The following is a 20,001-nucleotide window of genomic DNA, read 5'->3' as shown; positions in this document are numbered from 1 at the left end:
ACAATAAATTTTGTCGGACTTGCGGCGCGTTTTTCACTTAAAATCTAATGAAAAACTTCAACTTTCGTGATACACTGTCACATACGACTACGCGACTGACAAATCTTTTCACATGCCTCGATTATACTTTTTGAAGCTTTCCGTTGAAGAAACAATTGTTTGCGCGATATAAAATGTTTGCGTTTACGTTACGTAGTTTTGCATGGTCTGGCGTATAATTCCATACACGATCAAAAAAATGCAGCGCTCGTCCTGCACAGGTTCTCTCCGAAAGTTTGAGTAAGAATGCCGTTCTCCCCCCAAATTATTCATAGTCTATTCGCCAATTAAAAGCGAAATGAAAATAAAATGCAAGAGTTTCGGATGAGCACGAAGTACCAATAATAAATAAGTCGAGGTCGGTTAGGATTAGATACTTTACAGCTGCAATTTGCAAATCCATAGGCTAAGTCCCTCAAAGTAAAATAAGAATAAATACATTGTTATTAGATAGCCATAAGAAGAAAATAGAGACAGGTGGTCGCTTTAGGTATAGAAAGTTGTGTTTGTTGGGTATCGATTTTACAAATTTCCCAGTAGAGGAAATTTGATAACTGTACCGCTTCATAGTGAAATGGAACAAAACTGAAATGCAAGAGAATGAAGTGCTTTCATATAAGCAGCGAATGTACGAGCAGGGCCCTTGTTTTTGAAGTTGATAGGAATAGAATTAGAAAGAAAAAGGGCCGAGTTCTCTCTTAAAACATCAATCAAGGATAGGCTTTTGTTTTACGAGAGAACTCTGCCCTCTTTCTCTCACTAATTCTGTTTCTGTGAACTTAAGAATAAAGACCATGTTTACGGAGCGTGTGGGACGGCTGTTTAGCTATACATTTTCAATGTATATGAACGTAGCCGTAGATTAGGTGGGTCCGTTTTGGATTTTTAATTTCGCGAGTATATTAAGAAAAATTTGCCGTAACTAGCACAGATATCACCCGCGCACCTGCACATGGCGCGATTCTACCCTTTTATGCCTAAGAATATGTATACCAAATAGAGAGTACAGACAGACAGACAGACGGATCGGTCGACATCATTAAGATTTGATACCGATTGCTGGTGCGCTTCAAAACGTATATTTCCGCCAAAAAATTGGGGGGGGGGGCAGTACTTTCGACGCGAAACTACAGCGTTGTAGAGCATTTTAAGGACACGTAATATTAAGTTCTCAGCTGAACCTCCAAAGGGAATCTATTTAAGTTGTACGCCGCATTATTTTAGAACGCATAACATTTTCAACTGAAAATTCCAAGACGAATTCATAAAATCACGGTGTACGGGAGATTTCAACAGCCGTGTAATCGTACGTTAAATTTTCACTGGTGAAGTAGAAGTTAATCGCCGCATAATCGGAAAACTGTCGCCATGTGACTTTAAATCCTCTGCGAGTTGCCATTACAGGTAAGCTAACATAAAGTGGCATATTTATGCAAAATAGTATATTATATACCGCCGGACTGAAGTAGTACTTTTAATCCCGAATGTAAAGTTTATGGCCTCGAAAACCTTAGGATCAAGAGTACAGGACATTTCATTGCGTTTATACTTGAAGTGGTTAGTTACGATTAAAAACGACTGTACCAATTAAATTTATGCGCCTATCGTGTTTATATAGACAATTCTTTCTAATTTAAAGGGCAACCGTTGAAAAGTCTAAGGACGATTAATTAGTGCTTTTAGTAGGTGTTAAACTCTGAGATTATAAGGGTAAAATTGACATTCCCATACTGCGGAACATTGGTAAATCATTCCAGTGAGTAAACAAACGTTCAACAACTAAGTTTCGAGAAACCTGAAGCCCAGTTTGTTCCTGATTTGGGTCGTCAACCGTATCTCAAAATTCACTTTCAACGATATGTCAAATTTACCAGGCGATAGAAAGTGTTCTATTATTACATATACAGTTTTCCATTAATAAATATAAATCAAAGTCCATTTAACATTCCTGAAGAAGCCGACCTACGGCAGATTATTCCGTGAACAAATGTGTATATTCTTTAAGAATTATAAGCGGGCCCAAACATTTCTCATTCATTTTAAAGTTGATTCTTGTGTGTAGAGGTGTGTACATACTTTGAATAGGAAAATGTACCAGGTGTTGGACGAGTGTACTAGAATCTAGATCAGCAGAGCAATGGTGATGCGTGAAAGAATTGCTTCTACCCCCTTTAGGTCTAAAAAACTGGGCTAGTTTTTGGAAGTTGTTGAAAGGGTTATATGGCACTAGGTCTAACAGACATCAAAATTCAAAGTCTTTATTGTAAAATTAAGAATCTTTAATTGGTAGGTAGTAAAACAAAGTTGGTACTATAATATTATGGTCCATTAACTTTGAATAAGCAATTCACGTTATCACGTAAATCTTTGTTCATTACCATAAATTTAATGCGAAAACTTCGTAAGTGAAAAAAGTTTTGTAATTGGTTCATCACAAACAAAACTTGATTTCCAGTTGTCAATGAATATCCTAGCTTAGTGATTTAGAATTGTTTTCCTGTTTCCGTGCCTGAATTACTGTATAACAGGTGAAGAGTATGACATTCGTCAACGCCATTGCCGACATAACTTATAGTAGTTATGGCTACCTTGTTGAGCGCGGGTAATGCAGAATGATGTACCATAGTGTGTAGTTTAATTACAAGCGGAGCGATCTCCAGATAAAACTAATTTTGGTATCTTCTTAGAAATGGATCACTGTGCAAGATGAGAATAAGTATGAAAAATTACCTAATTGTAAGTGTAGCTATGAATATAACATTGGTGGCTTCAGTTACGACTTCCAACCAAATGTCAAACTTATGTTTAACTCCAGGCTGTATTCATGCAGCGTCTAGTGTTTTAAAAAATATAGACGCAAGTGTTGATCCATGCGATGATTTTTATCAATTCGCATGTGGCAACTTTCTCAAACAGGCAGTTATACCGGACGATAACGATTATGCTTCATACTTTCAAATTACTGCAGATTTGTATGAGCAACAACTAAGAGTACTACTGGAAGAGAACGTCACAGCGCAAGAACCACGACCGTTCAGGCTACTTAAGAAGATATATCAAACATGCATGAATACAACTGCTATTGAACTAGATGGATTGACGACTCTAAAATCAATTTTAGAAGAACTAGGCGGATGGCCGGTAGTAAAAGGACGAAGGTGGAATAAAAGAAAATTTGAATGGAAACGGACCGTTTACAAGTTTCGTAATTTCGGTTACGATACTAATTATTTCATTGCCATTAAAATTATGGAAGACGTGAAGAATTCTTCACAGCATATGCTCTATGTAAGTAGGTATAATATTGTAACCCTCACTTATTCAACTGTTCCTTAGATAGGGCCACCAGTGATATTTCGTTCAAACGCAAGTGACAACATCAAATACCTTAATGCAATGGTGGACGTTGCCACTGATTTAGGAGCTAAAAGAAGGGTGGCCAAAAGAGAGCTTAATGAATCATTAAACTTCGAGCTCAAATTAAGTACGGTAATGTGTAGAGCGATACAGTGTTAAATGCATCGGTTTAATTTTAACTACCTATACGTTTAGATCGCACGCCCATTTCAAGAACACGCAAACTTTACCTTAATGTACCATCGCATATCTGTATCAGAACTACAACAAAAAGTTCCTAATATTCCTTGGTTGGAGTATTTGAATTCAGTATTAAACGTACCCACAATTACCATTAAAGCATCTGATGTAATCATAGCAGCACCCCCTATCTATTTCTCAGAGTTAGAGAAATTGCTCCTCAATACACCAAAAAGGTTGAATACACATATCACCTATGAAACAAAATTGAAGCTTTAGATTTTAGAGTACAGGCAAACTATCTTATGTGGAAAACTGTCGCATCATCGGTACCTTGTCTTACAGAGAAGTTGCTGCACAGTTTAACGCAGAACATGTATTCAATTGTTGGTTGGAAGAAATGCGTCAGTTTAACGTTAGACAGGTTAGTAGCGACATTTAAACGTATATAACCCTGACGTCATTACAAACAGTATGCCAATTGCCACCGGGGCTTTGTATGTTCGGAAACATTTCAACGAAGATGCCAAGAAAGACGCTATGGAAATGGTTTCTGACATCAGAAAGGTATTTTTAAACATAGTAAAAAGGGCCGACTGGATGGATGTCGATACCAAAAAATATGCTTTAGAAAAAGCCGAAGCTATGTCGTCTTACATTGCGTATCCAGACGAATTTCTCTCAGATGAAACATTGGAAGACTTTTATAAGGAGGTTGACATTAGAGTGCGCGTATGATTTTATGAATTAGTTTTTAGTTGCATTTGGCATCCGACAACTTCCTAAAAATCAGACTGAGCACTAAACGCTTTGATTATGAGAGTGTAGCCAAACGTTTAGTACTGCCAGTGAACCAAACCGATTGGGTTAAATCCGGAAAACTCGCTAACGTTAATGCATACTACAATGTACTATCGAATAGAATAAGTAAGTTAAACTGCTTGCTGTAATGCACGTTGAAGTATTATTAAATTTACAGTACTGCCTGCCCCAATATTGCAAGGCGTCTTTTTCGGTGATGATAGACCATGGTATATGAACTATGGGGGAATAGGTTTCCTGATCTCTCACGAAATTGTTCATGGATTCGACAATAAAGGCCGACAATTTGACAAATTTGGAAATTTGGAAGATTGGTGGACACCTTCCACAAACGAAAAGTTTATAACAAAGGCCCAGTGCATAATTGATCAGTACGGAAACCAGTCCATACCCGAATTGGGACTAAGTGTATGTTGACAGAAAAGCTGCATTTTTCTAGTATTTTTAACTTTCTAGATAAATGGGTTTAGGACGCAAGCAGAAAATATAGCAGATAACGGCGGTATAAGAAATGCATATTTAGCATACAATGAATGGATTCGACGTAATGGAAGGGAACAGCTACTTCCCGGGGTGAACTACACTGATCGCCAATTATTTTGGATTTCGGCTGCAAATGTTTGGTGTACAAAGATGGAACCGGTTTTTGCGAAGGAGCTAATCGGCATCGACACTCATTCTCCCGCCAAATTTAGAATAAATCTACCTCTTAGTAATACGGATTATTTTGCTAGAGATTTTAACTGCCGTATAGGAAGCAAAATGCACCCCCATACAAAATGCGAGGTTTGGTAATGATTCAAAGTTTTTTCAATGATGAATCTTTTCTAGAGTTTGTTTATACAATTCATTGCTCAATTAACTGTATGTATGCTTTCTTTCTTATAGTAAAAGGGCGAATAAGAAAATGTTATTAAACCATTAAAATAGATTTATGCTGCACTGGATTACTTGTGCTTTATTATCCAAGAGGATGTGGCAATATCTCAAGTCTGTCTCCCTTCACACTCAAATCCTAGCTCAAATCTATGTAAAGGTAGGTACATCTTGCTAGCTAGCTCAAATTACACCATTTAGTTTTTTTCCTTTAAAATTCTCCCTTAGGACACAACAATAAAATCCTGTAAGAAGGCTAACAGCGCCTTTTGAGTAAAACACACCCCGTTTGCAAACGGTCGGCCTAAACACAAATTAAGAGGTCTCAAAAATTACTCACATAATAATCCAATAGACTGGTCAGGCGATGTTCGCCGAAACCCATACTTTAACACAAATCTGACAGATTCTTCTCAGGACCAAAAAAACTCACTTTCAATACACCACAACTGGCTCGAAGACGACACACTTCACCTTATGGCTGCTCGGGTGGTAAGAGTTTTTTTTGTATTACACCAATTATTTCTTCATTCTTGATAACACAAACTTTTTAAACTCGAAATTCCATGTGTAAAACTTCTTGGACAACTTGTTTCCGCATTATTTAAGTAGCATGAGGACGATTACGGTACCAAGATTAGCGACACGCCCTTCTTCCTATTTAAGGGAAAACCGCCTCCTCCAATAAAATTAACATCGTTATTCCCGACGACACTCAAAATTCCTCTATCACCGCCGACCCTGATAAAACAGCTGCATCGCTTGTCTCGCACGTACCGTTGTTTGTCGAAAAACCAATTAATTCTTGTCCGATAACTACTCATATAGCTTTAAACTCACCTAAAAATTTCGATTAAATGTTCCCCAAGTTATCCGTTATCACACAAACTAAATATAATTAATTGCATTAAACAATTACCGACTAAATTTACAATAAGAAACTAACATAAAAATGATAAATCAACAATTCTGTGTATATTGTTACATACAGGCTTTCCTGACTGCTATTTTCGATATTCACGCTGAAATTACGTTAACAACACGTAGGTATTTTCACATTACAAGGTGGTTCGCTCTCATCTTCGGCATTGTGTCAGTCTAGAGAAACCACACCAACAATATTGTGAAAAATTATTATGTGGCAGCGCAGATGAAACAGAAATCTTTTTCAAATTAGTCGAAAGTGTAAGGAGTGAATGTCCAAATTTCGCACTTAAAATTCAAGCATATTTTTTATGGCAAGTGGGCAAAGAATAAACGGACTTATAACTGATTCAAGAACCTAAAATTTGAAACTGTTAATTTGGTACCTTTTAGACACAGACTTCACCTAAACAGTAAATTTTACATTTTGGACAATCATAAATTGAAATATTTTGGATGGTATCTTCTTTTTCTGAACCTTTTTTAAGCTTTTGAAAGAAATGCATATCCAAAAGAAGAAATTTTTGAATCTACATGTGTTAGGCTCTAAACTCCATAAAAATTTGTTTTAAAAATTGGAAATTCTTCAATATTAGTTATCCTGGGATGGTATAAAGCCAAACAATGTCTTTAGTTTTTCAACTTTAGAACTTGATATAGCTCTGCAGCTAATAAATTTGAAATCTATGCAAACCAAAGGTGCTAAAAAATAATGCTCTACAATTTCGATCTTCTGTCAATGAATTGAGCCATCTTGCAAATCGCTTTTCAATTAAAGATTTGCTGAAAAATTCGAAAAATCAATGAATTCAAAGACAGAACGGAACATGAAATCATCATGAAAAAAAGCACAAAGAGTACATACAGTATCATGAGACATTGGATATGACTACAACTTAATAAGATCAATATAATCCATTATAGTACCACCCCCAACATACAATTAAAGTTTCCACCCCTGCCAAATTAGTGTCCACAAAGTTTACAAAAAAGTACTCTTACAAATCATATGCATCGAAAGGGGCGAAATTGAACTCATCACCCTTAATCACAGTTGCCACCCAGTTGAGAAATTTAATTGACACGATAGGGCGTGAGCATGTAACGAAGTCCTTTGTATATTCCGATCTAGAACTTTTCTGGGACTTTTCCCGGATTAACTATCAAATGACTGCCGCGATCTTTTTCGTTGCTTCGAAGAAAACTACGTTCAGAACCGCCTGTCTCTGGAATTTTTTTTCTCTCCCTCTTAATTAATTAATAAATAAATTAATATTTCCTATCAATGCGAAGTCTGTTTTTGAGAATGAATTTGCCTTACAGGATTGCTCGCCTCAACCCCATTCACTGATGCCCTTATAGCAAACAATTTAAATGTTACTAACGATTATTGACTTATTATTTATCCCTTTACCTTATCCTTAAAACCAGAATAAGGTTATCAACCGACGTGTATTAATTACATAACAAGAACCACCCCTAACCATATCCAGAAGAAGTAGGAGAAGACGTAAATTTGTAACGTCCGTTTCACAGTCGATTTTCTAACATAACTAAACTGGAAATGTTAAAATAAGAACCTAAACATTTTAAGACACAAAACTCAATGTGTTACGTATCGAGAGATGTAAGCGAATTTAATTATCGTAATGCTGTTCTTAATCTTTCAGTAAGTTACTGATCCTATTGTTGCTTTTATTGCATTTTAGCGTGAATTTGAACTATAGAAATCCGATCCGCGATCCCCTATACTTGCCACCCTTTTTCATACTCCGTCCATCCATCATTTATGCTCTAGGTCTGGAAGTCGACGTCATTTTGAGTATGGGGTTTTTTACGACCGCACCTAACGGATGTAATCTCGACTTAACCGGAGGCTGTTATCTGTAACCATTCAACTAATTACAGTTAATTATATTTATCCAAATAATGGGAATGAAATCTCCAAATTGGGCAGTCCAGAAATGTTCCCTGGAATGTCAGGTTAAACGACGTAATCTGTTATTACGTTGATATTTCCTTTACACTGCAGGACCTTGCTGCTTTAAAGTTGGATTTCGTATACCATTAGAAAGGACTAAACTAAAACCGACTAATGAATAATTAAGGACCTAAAACTTAATAAAACTGATTCTCTCTCTCCTTCCCTAACAAGATTGCAACCGCAACCTCTCGGATACCAGGCCGCAACGCAACCACTGCACCACCGGCTTCATATTTCCAACTCCCTACACAGAAATACATATTTTCGGTGTGAAAATCTTCGTAACGAAGCGCCCATTTTAAAACGCTTCTTGATACCGGGTGTTCATCTACAGAGTGATCACTAAAACTGGTAATTTTAAGGCGGAAAACAGGTGCTTCGTTACAACACTTCCAAGGGAGGTTCGCCCCTTGGTGACTTTTGAGGCCTCTACATCGCTGTACCAACTCAAATCCAAGACGAAGTGAATGTCGGACTCTCAATGTGTTGCAATAGCTGCACAAATTTACAGATTCACATCTTGCAAAAAATGCTTACATTTCCCTTGTAAGATCGTAAAATCGTAAAAGTACACAGAAACTTAATGTCTCCCTAAAGACATGAAGAAAGTGAATTTGATAGTTGACACGTATAAAATAGCAAATTTGTAACAAAACTCAATAACAATGAGCAATGTAGGTACTCAACTTAGCACGTTTTGTATCTTAAATAAATATAAATAAATTGTGTTGAAAGTGAAACCACAACGTCTAGACGTTAATAGGACCCGCCTTTCTAACGGAATTCCGCAGCGAATATAGTTTGTAAACCACGGTGGCATTAAACATACCTAATGGAAGTTTTGATAAAGTTTTACCGAGATTTTTGTGCAGTAAGAGAAAATTTGCATGAATAGGTTATGGGTCTTGGTCTTTCACAATTCAAATTCAAACTATTGACGTCCGTAACAAATGAACCGCATAAAGCAATAACAATTATAGCTAATTGTTGGCAGTCACGAATCGCATCTCGATTATTATATAACAACCTTTTTGTATTGAAAATCTGTTCTTCGGCGCCTACATGCGCATGCAACTTCTCAATCTAACCAGAATTGCTGACACATAACTTGAGGTGTGACATCGCAAAAAAGGCAATTCATATTTTTGCAACCAAAGATCGTTTGATGTTGATAACCACCTGCTAGAAAAATATTGCAACATTTAATGGGCGAGATTATCCTGCATCGCACTTTTAGGTAGATTTCTATCTACCTATTGTAATGGTACCAGTTTATATACTCGTATCACTTCCAAGAAACAGTCTAACTGCAGGTATAGTATATTATTGTCTGATTAACAAAGTCAGTACAACAGTGATCATTTGCCAAGACCTCCACCAGAAAGTGCCTTAAGCGCCGCTGTATTGATTCTAAGAAAGGGCATGGCCCACTCCACTACCTCATCTGCACCATCTGAATTTACCTCAAATCGACCAAGTGAGCCATTTGTTTCTTCGCTAACATTCGTACTTTCTTGTCCTTGTATATCGTCGTAGATCGATCTAAAGTAGGTAGGTATCTTGCAAATGAAGTGGGTAGTTTCTGAACACTTACCGATAAGAATCGTACGAATTATTTATTACACGTGCATCTATTACTAATATTAACAAAATGAACATGAAAATAGTGCACATTTTCAGCATCGTACTACTGTTAGAATTAATGAAATAAGAATGGCGAGAAATAAACGAGAAAACAATTAAATATGTATAATTAGTTATGTTCGAGTGATTATTAAAAAAAAGCAGGCCTAATTGATAAGTGATTGTTAATCTAAGACTGATAAGATGCTAATTCAGGTCACCTTACACTACTTTTTCAACTTTTTATTTAAATATTAGCGCAAACATAGATAAGGGTAGGTATATCCCAAAAATATGGGTACCAAGTAACTCTTCCAAGTGCCATATTGAATTTTTGTCCTCTAAATTCGTTGCTGTAAAAAGAAAAACTGGGAATTTCAACAAGAAAACTGTATTACTAACAACAATTACAATTCTTCTTCTTCATGGACGCGAGGGAACTCGTATTGCTAATTTCTACTAGTCAAATTGGGGTTGATATCAGATGGTTTCTAAAAGACTGCATAGGTACTTAAACCCGCTGGTATGGTAGTGTTCCGAAGATATTTTTCTGAGTGAAATGTGAAGATTGAATGGATATTACAATGCTGACTTGGTCCAAAAAAGTGTTTTGCTTACGCACTCACATTAACTTAATTTGACTACGGTTTTATTTGGAGAAATCTCTTAGGTTGAACTTAATTGTCCTTTATATTAGAGGCACTAGCAATGAACTTTATTTTACAAACAGTATTCTTTGTTGTAATTCCACGCAACAAATGGATCAACAACTCCTTCTTCCTTGCTCTATTACGCTGCACACGTATACTGGAAGGTTTTCTAAGGAAGGCGAAAGTGCTTGCTAACACTCTATTCTGATGAACTAGCATGCATTAAGAAACTTGCCAATTCGAAATTTATACGCTCGATCCGTTTATTTAAACCAATTCAACAGTAACACTTTTAATTTTCCACGTTCACGTAAAACGGCTTCTATCCACCGTACTTTTTTCCAACTTGAAACGACAAACGCGGATTTTTCACAATTTTCTTGACCACTAGGTCGCTAATAATTTAGATCGTCTTTGACCAGGTCGACAAACGACAATCGTTTTTTTTATGGACCGTACTTTATACCAGCTAACTGCTACTCTTGGAATGCCTCAATTTTTTTTTGCTAAAATAATCCCCTCGCCAATTCCTGGTGCAACAATGTCTCTTCCCCTACACCCAATGACCCAATCTATCAATTGAACTCGTAATCACAAACTATCTCTCTATTAAAGCGGAGAATGTGTTTTATTGTGTCGCTGAAGATTGGGATTCAGATTCCGACCAGTTAAGTTATACCAAATTATGAATTTATTTAAAAAAAAAAAGGTGTAAAACGCATATAAGTGCAATGAATTAAATCAACTACGAAAGCATGCAAAAACCTTACAAAACTACCCTTTATAAGGAACTCCTATAATAAGTATAGCTTAATAGTTATTCGGGGGTAAGTACACAAGAGCTTGAATTTTAATCGGATAATTATTTTTACACGAAAGTTTTGTTGCGACGGGAAAAACTAGAGATCAAAAGCGTAATCTGGAGCGATTTTATCTTATGCTTTCGAAATGGTGTAATATGTAATATATTAATACTGATTTAAAACCAAAATCGAGGGTATTTTGGGGAGATTAATAATAATAATAATAATAATTTAATCGTTCGATCGTCATTACAATCATCGATAAGTCAAAATTAACAAACAATAATATATATAACAATTGGACAAACAAAGAGTGTATTACATCAACTATAGCCTAGAAGTATAAAAGTGTATGAACTCTTGAATCGCATAAAAAGCATTTTTCTGGAGAACAGTCTTGATGAGAGATTTAAATTGTTTAATATCACAGTTTGTCAGGTCCTGGGGTAGCAAATTATACAATTTAGAGGCCATATAATAGGGTGATTTTTTATAATACTCATAATGGTGTTTGTGAATTAATATTTTGTTTTTTCCTCGTGTGTTATAATTGTGTGTACTTCCTACTCTACGGAAACTATCTGAGTGCGAGCGCATGTACATTAATAATTTTAGGATGTATATACAGGGGAGAGGTAAAATTTTGAATTTTTTAAATGTGTCTCTACAAGTTTGTAAGTAATGCAGATTGAATATCAATCTGATTACACGTTTTTGTAAAACAAATATTCTATTTACTTCGGTACTTGCACCCCAGCACATAATGTTGTAACTTAAATGGGAATACACTACTGCGTAATACACTTCAATAATGTGTGTGGTGTCAAATTGGTTCCTAATACGAGATATTAGATAGTATGCCTTGTTTAATTTGCTACGAACGTGATCCAGATGAGAGTTCCAGGAGAGGTTATCGTCTATTTTGCATCCTAGGTACGTGGACGTTGGTTGGCATGGTATTACTGCGCTCTCCATGGGGGTGATGTATTGTCCCACTTTGACCCGAGACATATTCAAAATTATTGTCTTCTCAGTGTTCGCTGTAAGTTTGTTTGTTTGACACCAAAATGTAAATTCCGCTATAACTTGATTTAACTTTTCTGCAGCTTGGTCAGGATTATCGGCGCTCACTACTACAGCAGTGTCGTCTAGGCATGGGAATTTTTTTCGATATATCGATATGTCGATAACTATTGATATATCGATATGTCGATAACTATCGATATATCGATCGATATATCGATATGTCGATAACTATCGATATATCGATATGTCGATAACTATATCGATATGTCGATAACTATCGATATATCGATATGTCGATAACTATCGATATATCGATATCGATTGATATATCGATATGTCGATAACTATTCGATATATCGATATGTCGATAACTGTACGATAAAATTATGTTATTGTTGAGATTTCAACGAGCGCTACTATTTTTATTAATAAAATCCATTTTCGGGTTTACTCTCGTGTAAATTTACTATTTTTAGTTGCTCGACGTTTCGGAAACTTAACTTTGCTCCCTTTCTCAAGAGAAGCGCTACGTCACATCATCATCCATGCCAAATAAACGCAGTAATAAAATCTTTAGAAAATAGATCTTTTCGTCTTACTGACGATTGCTCAAAAAAAGAAGCACTTCAAAAACTTGAACAAAATGTTGCATCAAAATGGCTACTCTTTAGATAAAATAAAGAAGACAATCAAAGGGTGTAATCATGGCCTATGTATCGGTACCTGATTGATGGTTACAGAGGACCAGTCACAAAAAAACAGAAAAAGCTAAGAACAGTTCAAATTTAGATATACAGTTTCAATTGATTGACATTTACGAAATCTAACAAAAAACTCTTGATAAAGGTAGCAAAGAAACGTCGAGTAACTATTAATAGTCACTTTACACGAGAATAAACCGGAAAATGGATTTTATTAATAAAACTCGATAAGATAACTATCCCTGTCGATAACTATCGATACGTCGAATATTTCTCTCGAATGAGGCGTGCAATTACCGCTTAATTACAGCGGTAATTGCATTGTAGAAAGCTAAAGAGCCCTGCGATAATTGCACATTTAATATGGTAACTCCATTAAAGTTGCAAGAACTGCATTGGGTTATTTTCATATTTTGTTAAAAGAGCCCTCTTGTCTTGTCGGGCTCTTTCGCCAAAATATAAAAGTAAACTCATGCAGTTTTTAGACACGCTTTCAAAAAAATTATCGGTAATATTATATCGATACCTATATATTAAAAACTATCGCCATAACGAGAACTATCGATATACCGAACTTATCGATATAGCGACAGTTATCGATCTTTCGATAGTTATCGGTGTATCGATAACCATCGATATTTCGATAATTATCGGCATATCGATAAGTAAAATATATCGATAGGTAAGTACCCGATACTTATATCGATAGGTGAAAACAGTTATCGCCCATCCCTAGCGATAACTATCGACATATCGATATATCGATCACTATCGACATATCGATATATCGATACCTATCGATAGTATTCATATATCGATAACTATCGATATATCGATAACTATTGATATCGATATATCGATAACTATCGAAATATCGATAACTATCGATATATCGATAACTATCGACATATCGATAACTATCGATATTTCGATATATCGATAGGTATCGATATATCGATAACCATCGATATTTCGATAATTATCGGCATATCGATAAGTAAAATATATCGATAGGTAAGTACCCGATACTTATCGATAGGTGAAAACAGTTATCGCCCATCCCTAGTGTCGTCAGCATACATGTAGGTTTTTCCGTGCAGTATATGTCGTGGCAGGTCGTTAATGTATAGTACGAACAAGATGGGGCCTAAGTTGCTGCCTTGGGGCGTTCCTAAATTCAACGTATATTCGAATGAAGACGTATTATCATAATTCACGATGTACTTTCGGTTAGCCAAGAATGACAAGATGAAATCCTGGCATTCATTGCGAATACCTGCATCCTCAAGTTTCCTTGATAAAATACCTACATCTAAACTGTCAAAAGCTTTTCTGATGTCAAATAACACAACAAAGCAATGTTTATTTGAATCGAGTTCCTCATATATATGCTGCACTAAGTGCGTTGTGGCGTCTTCTGTGGATAACCCAGCGCGGAAACCGTACTGACTGTCGGAAAGAATGTTGAATTTTTGCAAAAACGTTGTTAGTCTCTCGTTAACACATTTCTCAAAAATTTTCGAAAAGGAACTTAATAAGGATATCGGTCTGTAATTGGAGACAACTGCTGTGTCACCTTTTTTATGCACAGGCACTACGCGCGCACTTTTTAATTTTTGATTAATAAAAGACCATAAATTTCACAACCACCATATACAGGATTATCATAAAATAAGGGATATATTTTAAATTATTATAACTTTTTAACAAACTAAGTTAATAACAAAAAATTAGGAAACTATTATTGGGTGGTTAAGATGGGGGAAGTCCTAGTCCACCTAACCACCCAATAATAGTACCTAGTGCTCTATACGAAACAATATCGTTGTTATTTTAATTGTTGATACGAGTGTCAAAACGAAATCATTGAATTTGGAGTTTTAGTTTGAAATTAAAACTCAAGTAAATGTAGAGTTCAGATGAAAGCGTACATACCGCAATTTGATACAAAAATGTGAAAGAACAGGGTCCGTAATTGACCTACCAAGATCAGGAAGACCAAGAATGTGATGTCCAAGTTGCAGAAGTTCTTCATGAAAATGTTACGGAATGCTGTGTACAATTTGAAGGGAAGATTGGTAATCTTACAACAGCAAAATGGAGGTCATATTGAGCAATTGCCGTATGGTTTTGGGCATACTAAGTCCCATTTCTTAAGCAATTAGATTTCATTTATTTTTTGTTATTAACTTAATTGGTTAAAAAGTGATAATAATTTTAAAATCACTTATTTTATGATAACCCTGTATTTTACGCATTCTACACGCATTTTAAAGCAGATAAAAAGCTACCTATTTCAATCGCTGATAAAAGCTACTTAGCTTTTAATCACTTAAAAAATCATCTGATTGGTTAGAATTTGAAACAATCGCCAAGCTGATTGGTCGTATATTAATGTAGTGTATTAATCCTTTATAATTACTTTACTAAAAGGCTACAAAAGTTCATTATAAACAACGCTAACTTCTGCGAAGAGAATCACGCAATAAATAACACTTCTGCAGAAATTACAGATTCTGAGACTCAAGGGACGAATCTACCCTTCAAATATAGGGGTAAAATTATATCTTCTGCAATTATGTTTGTAATAATCTGGAACAAGTTTAATAAAATCATGCAAATAATAAAAAAACACCCCTGTCAAGACTCCAGAAATAGGGTTAAAATTATATCTTCTACAATTATGTTCGTAACAGGCTAGAATAACTCATATGAAATCATGCAGAATATAAGAAACACCACTTAATTTGAAAAATTCCAATAATAAGTCAATCCAGTACGAAGACAAAGACCCCACCCCTACTTTCATGAGGCAACTCGTCCGTCCTTTCGTCGCCCCCTATTCCGCAGTGCGCTGGAATTATAATTAAGCTGATCCTAATAGAAGACTCGTCCAATGTATCTGGAGATCGCCTCCGTAGCCGATTGGGACAGGGCCCTCAGCGCCATCTGACTGTTACCGCATATGTTTACAGGGTGCCCGTTTTTCGGATGTCTTCAAAGGTTGCCGAGATTTTTGAAAAATTTTTAATTTGCGATTTTCCCTTTTTTTCAAAAACGACAAAAACTGGACGTTTTAAACTAAAACATTATTGACGCACTTTTTTATAAGGAATCCTATTCTAATATGTTATCGAAAAATTCAAGACACTCTAGACTTGGAAGTTACATTAAATAACTTTTTATTTCTTAGGCAGCCATATTGGATTTTACCATTTTTTAATGAAGCTCGTTTTTCTGATTAGAATGATGTTGAAAAACCGTTTTTGAGAAAAGTGCTTTAGAAAGAACATGCATTTTTTTGTTTAAAACACATATTTTGATGAAGTTCAAAAATTATTTATTTTTTAAAAATTTATTGTTTCTTGAAAAAATTCTTTAATGAAGAAGAAAGGAAAAAAACCCGCTCAAAACTATTTTCTTACGAACACAATTTCAGACCACATTTTGATTTTGATTAAATGCACACTATTTCAAATTAAAAAGTTAATTCCAATAATAATAGATAAAACCAAAGTATAAATGTATAATAAACATGAACCCAAAGAAGAAACTTTACAAGAGATCCTCAAAGGCTTCACCATCTAAAAAATAAATATAATAAAAATAATTTTGAGCAGACCTTTCAGGATACCGCTCTATGCATGTTTGTGCAGTAATATGGGCATTTCGGTGTGAAGCGTAATAGATTTCTAACATATCTCGTCTTTCTCCATTTGAAAACGGCATTTTATCGAGAAACATATAATAAATAGACGAGAAAAAGCAACAACTATTGAAATTTTAACGAACTGTCAAGTATGTGTTTTTGTTAAACAAAAGAGTGCATGTTCTTTCCAAAGCACTTAAGCAAACATGGTTTTTCCATATTTTGAGTTGAAACATGATACATCATTGTAACCAGAAAAAAGAGCTTTATTCAAAAATGCTAAAATCCAATATGGCTGCCATTAGAAATAAAAAAGTGATCTACTGTAACTTCCAAGTCTAGAAATCTAGAATCCCTTGAACTTTTCGATAACATATTTGGATTCATCACCAAAGGTCCTTTAATAATGTTTTCGAAATAAAAGGGAAAATCGAAAATTAAAAAATTCGTTTTTTTCCAAAAATATTGGCAACCTCTGAAGATATCTGAATTTTTGTAAAGGCCAAAATAGGGAAATTTTCCCGAATTTAAACTACGATTGCACCTCTTCAAATAAAAACGGGCACCCTGTATATGTTTATTACGATAACCTCTACCGAGATTCTCCTGTGCACAGTTGCTATGCAAGGGGGAAACTTGAGGTGAGCTTTCGGTCGATCACACCGTATCCAATGTATTCCAGGCGTTCAACGTACTACTTCAACCTCGAGCTAACTGCATCCCTCCCACATCCGCCCGTTCCAAGGGCTGTCTCGATCCATCGACTCGTCCCAATCGTTTAGCCGTCCCGCGTTGGTCCAAGAAGTGCCTCCATGGCCAACGTTGACCTGGTTTTCATGACTCCAGTGACTTCCAGACAGGTGACTCTCTGTACATTAGCCAGCTGCTTCCTGTAGGTATCACTGCAGTAGTCGAGGATTCAAGTCCCATGTACAGCCAAAAGCCCTTCTACAGTCCCAGCCTGTTACAAATATAATTGAAGAAGTTAAATTTTACCCCTATCTTTGGAGGGCAGATTCGTCCCTTTTATCTGAAATATCTGTCTTGGCAGAAGTTTTTCTTATATTATTTATTGTGTGATTCTATAAAAGTTTTTCCATCCTTTTATGCTAGATTAATTGCAAAAGTCATAATTCTACCCTATCGTTGAAGGGTAGGTCGTGATGTGTATAATTAATGAGTTTTTGTGGCCTGTTACTAATTTAATTATAAAGGAATAACTATTAACCTATACCTATTATAGTAGTTACTAATAAGGGGTAGTTTGATAATGTTTGTTATTTTGTAAGGTTTTTTGGCATGCTTTCGTAGTTAATTTATATTGTGTTCATTGCGCTTATATGCGTTTTAATTTGGTATAACTTAGCTGATGACCTGTAGTATTTGCAAATCCGAATCCGAATCCCAAGCTCACTTCAGCGACTAATTTGGTAGATTTTGTTTTGATACACTATGACTAGCAAAAACATTAATTGACATTTGAAACCGGATTTTTAAAACTGCGTGCAATTAATACAAAATAGTAACAAAATTTGAAATCAACAATATTAATAGGCCAAGCACCTCTTCTACAAAACACCAAATATTTACAAGCGATTAAAATACAATGACCTGTTTTACTAGTATGCCATTGAATCGAAGATGGTGTGCCTACTGCCTACTGCCTACCTACTGCCTATCCTTAAATCTAACTTATTGAATTGAAGGACTTCAACTCAATCGACTTCCGAAATCAGTTCTCCCGATTTTATCTTTAAGAGACCAGTTCGTACGACGTAACTTAAGTTGATTAGTGAAAGTGTTGATCTTCATAAGTACCTAATAAGAAGAATTCGTTAACAATCGTGAAGGACTTGTATTACATAATGCTAAATCTTTGCAGTCTCATCATGCCGAGTATCTAATAAAAATACAACTAACACAGTTACTTTTCGTTATTACACCAAGACGCGGTGCAATGCGTGTAATCGCCTACCTATTCGTAGCGTTCATAAGCTTCGCGTTTTGCCAGGATTCCAAGGATGCCAAAATTTTGGAATACAAGAATGAAAACGCCGACCCGAGCAAGTATTATTTCAGGTAGGCTAGCAGATTTTCTTTATGCGTATAATTTCACCAATCTGTTTTCTTGAAGATTTGAAACTAGCAACGGAATTTTTCGAGAGGAGTCTGGGCAGTTGGTCGTCTCAGAATCCAATCAAGAGATTATGGTCGTGCATGGCAAGTATTCGTACGAAGGGCCCGATAACCAACGCTACATTGTGAAGTACGTTGCGGATGATAAGGGTTACAGAATTGAAAGAATCCAAAAGGTCGGCATCGAGCAATCTAACAACCCTCTTGTTAATCGAATCAGTAAAAATGCGATTATAAGCTTACAGGGGGGCCTTGGCTAAAATTGAAAACAATAAACACTGATTTTGAATTTGATAGTAGTTGTTAATCCTTGGGGTTTTATCCTTAGATCATAGTGTGACCCATATAAATTGTTTGTGCGGCATATTTTTTCGGTAGGTGAATTAAATAATCGCTCTCACGACCTCGTCTTTTAAACTCTCTACAATATACCCACTATTAGTCCGTGCATTAGCAAATAATTAGCGTGCAAAAACACAGTGATTACCGCACGCCGTGTTTGAAAAGTGATCAAAATTCAGTTAGGGCTTTTCCTCCTCAGATACCTTGGATGGCCGAAAAACTACGAAATGTTGGCACTGTTTGCAGTTTTTAGGCTATAACTTGAAAGCAATGAAATACTGAAAAATAGATGAGACCTTAATGCTATGAAGGTGTTACCGGCAGTTTTATCAAAATTTTATTTGTGACACCTTCTGGTTGTCGGACAGGTGAAACGATCCACTAGGCACCATTTTCAAAGTCAGCAATTTTTGTAAACACACCGAAAACGGCCTCAGAACTTGTAAAATATATCCGCAAATGCGTCAGCGAAGTGTTGAAAGCAAAATAACAAGAGAAAACTTCACTAAACGTATACAGCACCAATAGAAATTCCAAAAAGACTGACAACAATTTTCGAGTGTAACTGTAATAGCGTCTATATTCTTCTGCAAGTAATGATCGAATCTCGTCTTTGTAAAAAGAAGTGCGTACGCTGAAAGAAATAAAGAGAACTCTGCATGACTTCGGACGGAAAAACAAAGAACATCGTAAAACAAATCTATACTAAGGTAATAACAAATTTACTACAGAAATAATTTACATCTAAAATTATCGGATTACAAAGAAGACACCTAGATGGCATAAGGACTTAAATAAGAGCACAAGAATACTAAATTTGCTGTACTTAGCAACATATATGACATTACCAACTTACAGAGGTGCGCAACCGCAGAGGTGGGAGAACTAA

General features: G+C 35.7%; 2 protein-coding genes and 1 long non-coding RNA gene across 4 annotated transcripts; 2 read left to right on the top strand and 1 right to left on the bottom strand.

Moving 5' to 3' along the window:
- The first annotated feature begins 2,434 nt into the window (after positions 1–2,434).
- On the top strand, positions 2,435–5,345 carry LOC116170847 (neprilysin-2-like). 2 transcript variants are annotated; one of them, XM_031487372.1, is made up of 9 exons: positions 2,435–2,641; positions 2,727–3,327; positions 3,376–3,528; positions 3,592–3,812; positions 3,863–4,000; positions 4,050–4,290; positions 4,335–4,503; positions 4,556–4,806; positions 4,855–5,345. In XM_031487372.1, the coding sequence occupies exons 1-9, from the start codon at positions 2,577–2,579 to the stop codon at positions 5,191–5,193; spliced, it is 2,178 nt and encodes a 725-aa protein (XP_031343232.1). In that variant the 5' UTR covers positions 2,435–2,576; the 3' UTR covers positions 5,194–5,345. The 2 variants fall into 2 exon arrangements, with proteins under 2 accessions (XP_031343232.1, XP_031343233.1); XM_031487373.1 differs by having other exon boundaries at positions 2,582–2,664.
- A 4,141-nt stretch (positions 5,346–9,486) lies between these two features.
- LOC116170291 lies at positions 9,487–9,906 on the bottom strand. Its single transcript, XR_004145206.1, has 2 exons — positions 9,777–9,906; positions 9,487–9,724 (listed from the first exon to the last, which is right to left on the bottom strand). It is a non-coding gene; the product is annotated as an uncharacterized LOC116170291 (long non-coding RNA).
- An 8,444-nt stretch (positions 9,907–18,350) lies between these two features.
- LOC116172098 (flexible cuticle protein 12-like) lies at positions 18,351–19,064 on the top strand. Its single transcript, XM_031489234.1, has 2 exons — positions 18,351–18,713; positions 18,769–19,064. Exons 1-2 carry the CDS (start codon positions 18,592–18,594, stop codon positions 19,028–19,030), a joined length of 384 nt encoding a protein of 127 aa, XP_031345094.1. The 5' UTR covers positions 18,351–18,591; the 3' UTR covers positions 19,031–19,064.
- Positions 19,065–20,001: the final 937 nt, after the last annotated feature.

Source organism: Photinus pyralis, unplaced genomic scaffold, assembly GCF_008802855.1.
Source record: "Photinus pyralis isolate 1611_PpyrPB1 unplaced genomic scaffold, Ppyr1.3 Ppyr1.4_LG5, whole genome shotgun sequence".
Classification (NCBI taxonomy): Eukaryota; Metazoa; Arthropoda; class Insecta; order Coleoptera; family Lampyridae; genus Photinus; species Photinus pyralis.
Note: the sequence above shows the minus strand (reverse complement) of the source record. Positions and strands in the feature narration are given on the sequence as shown.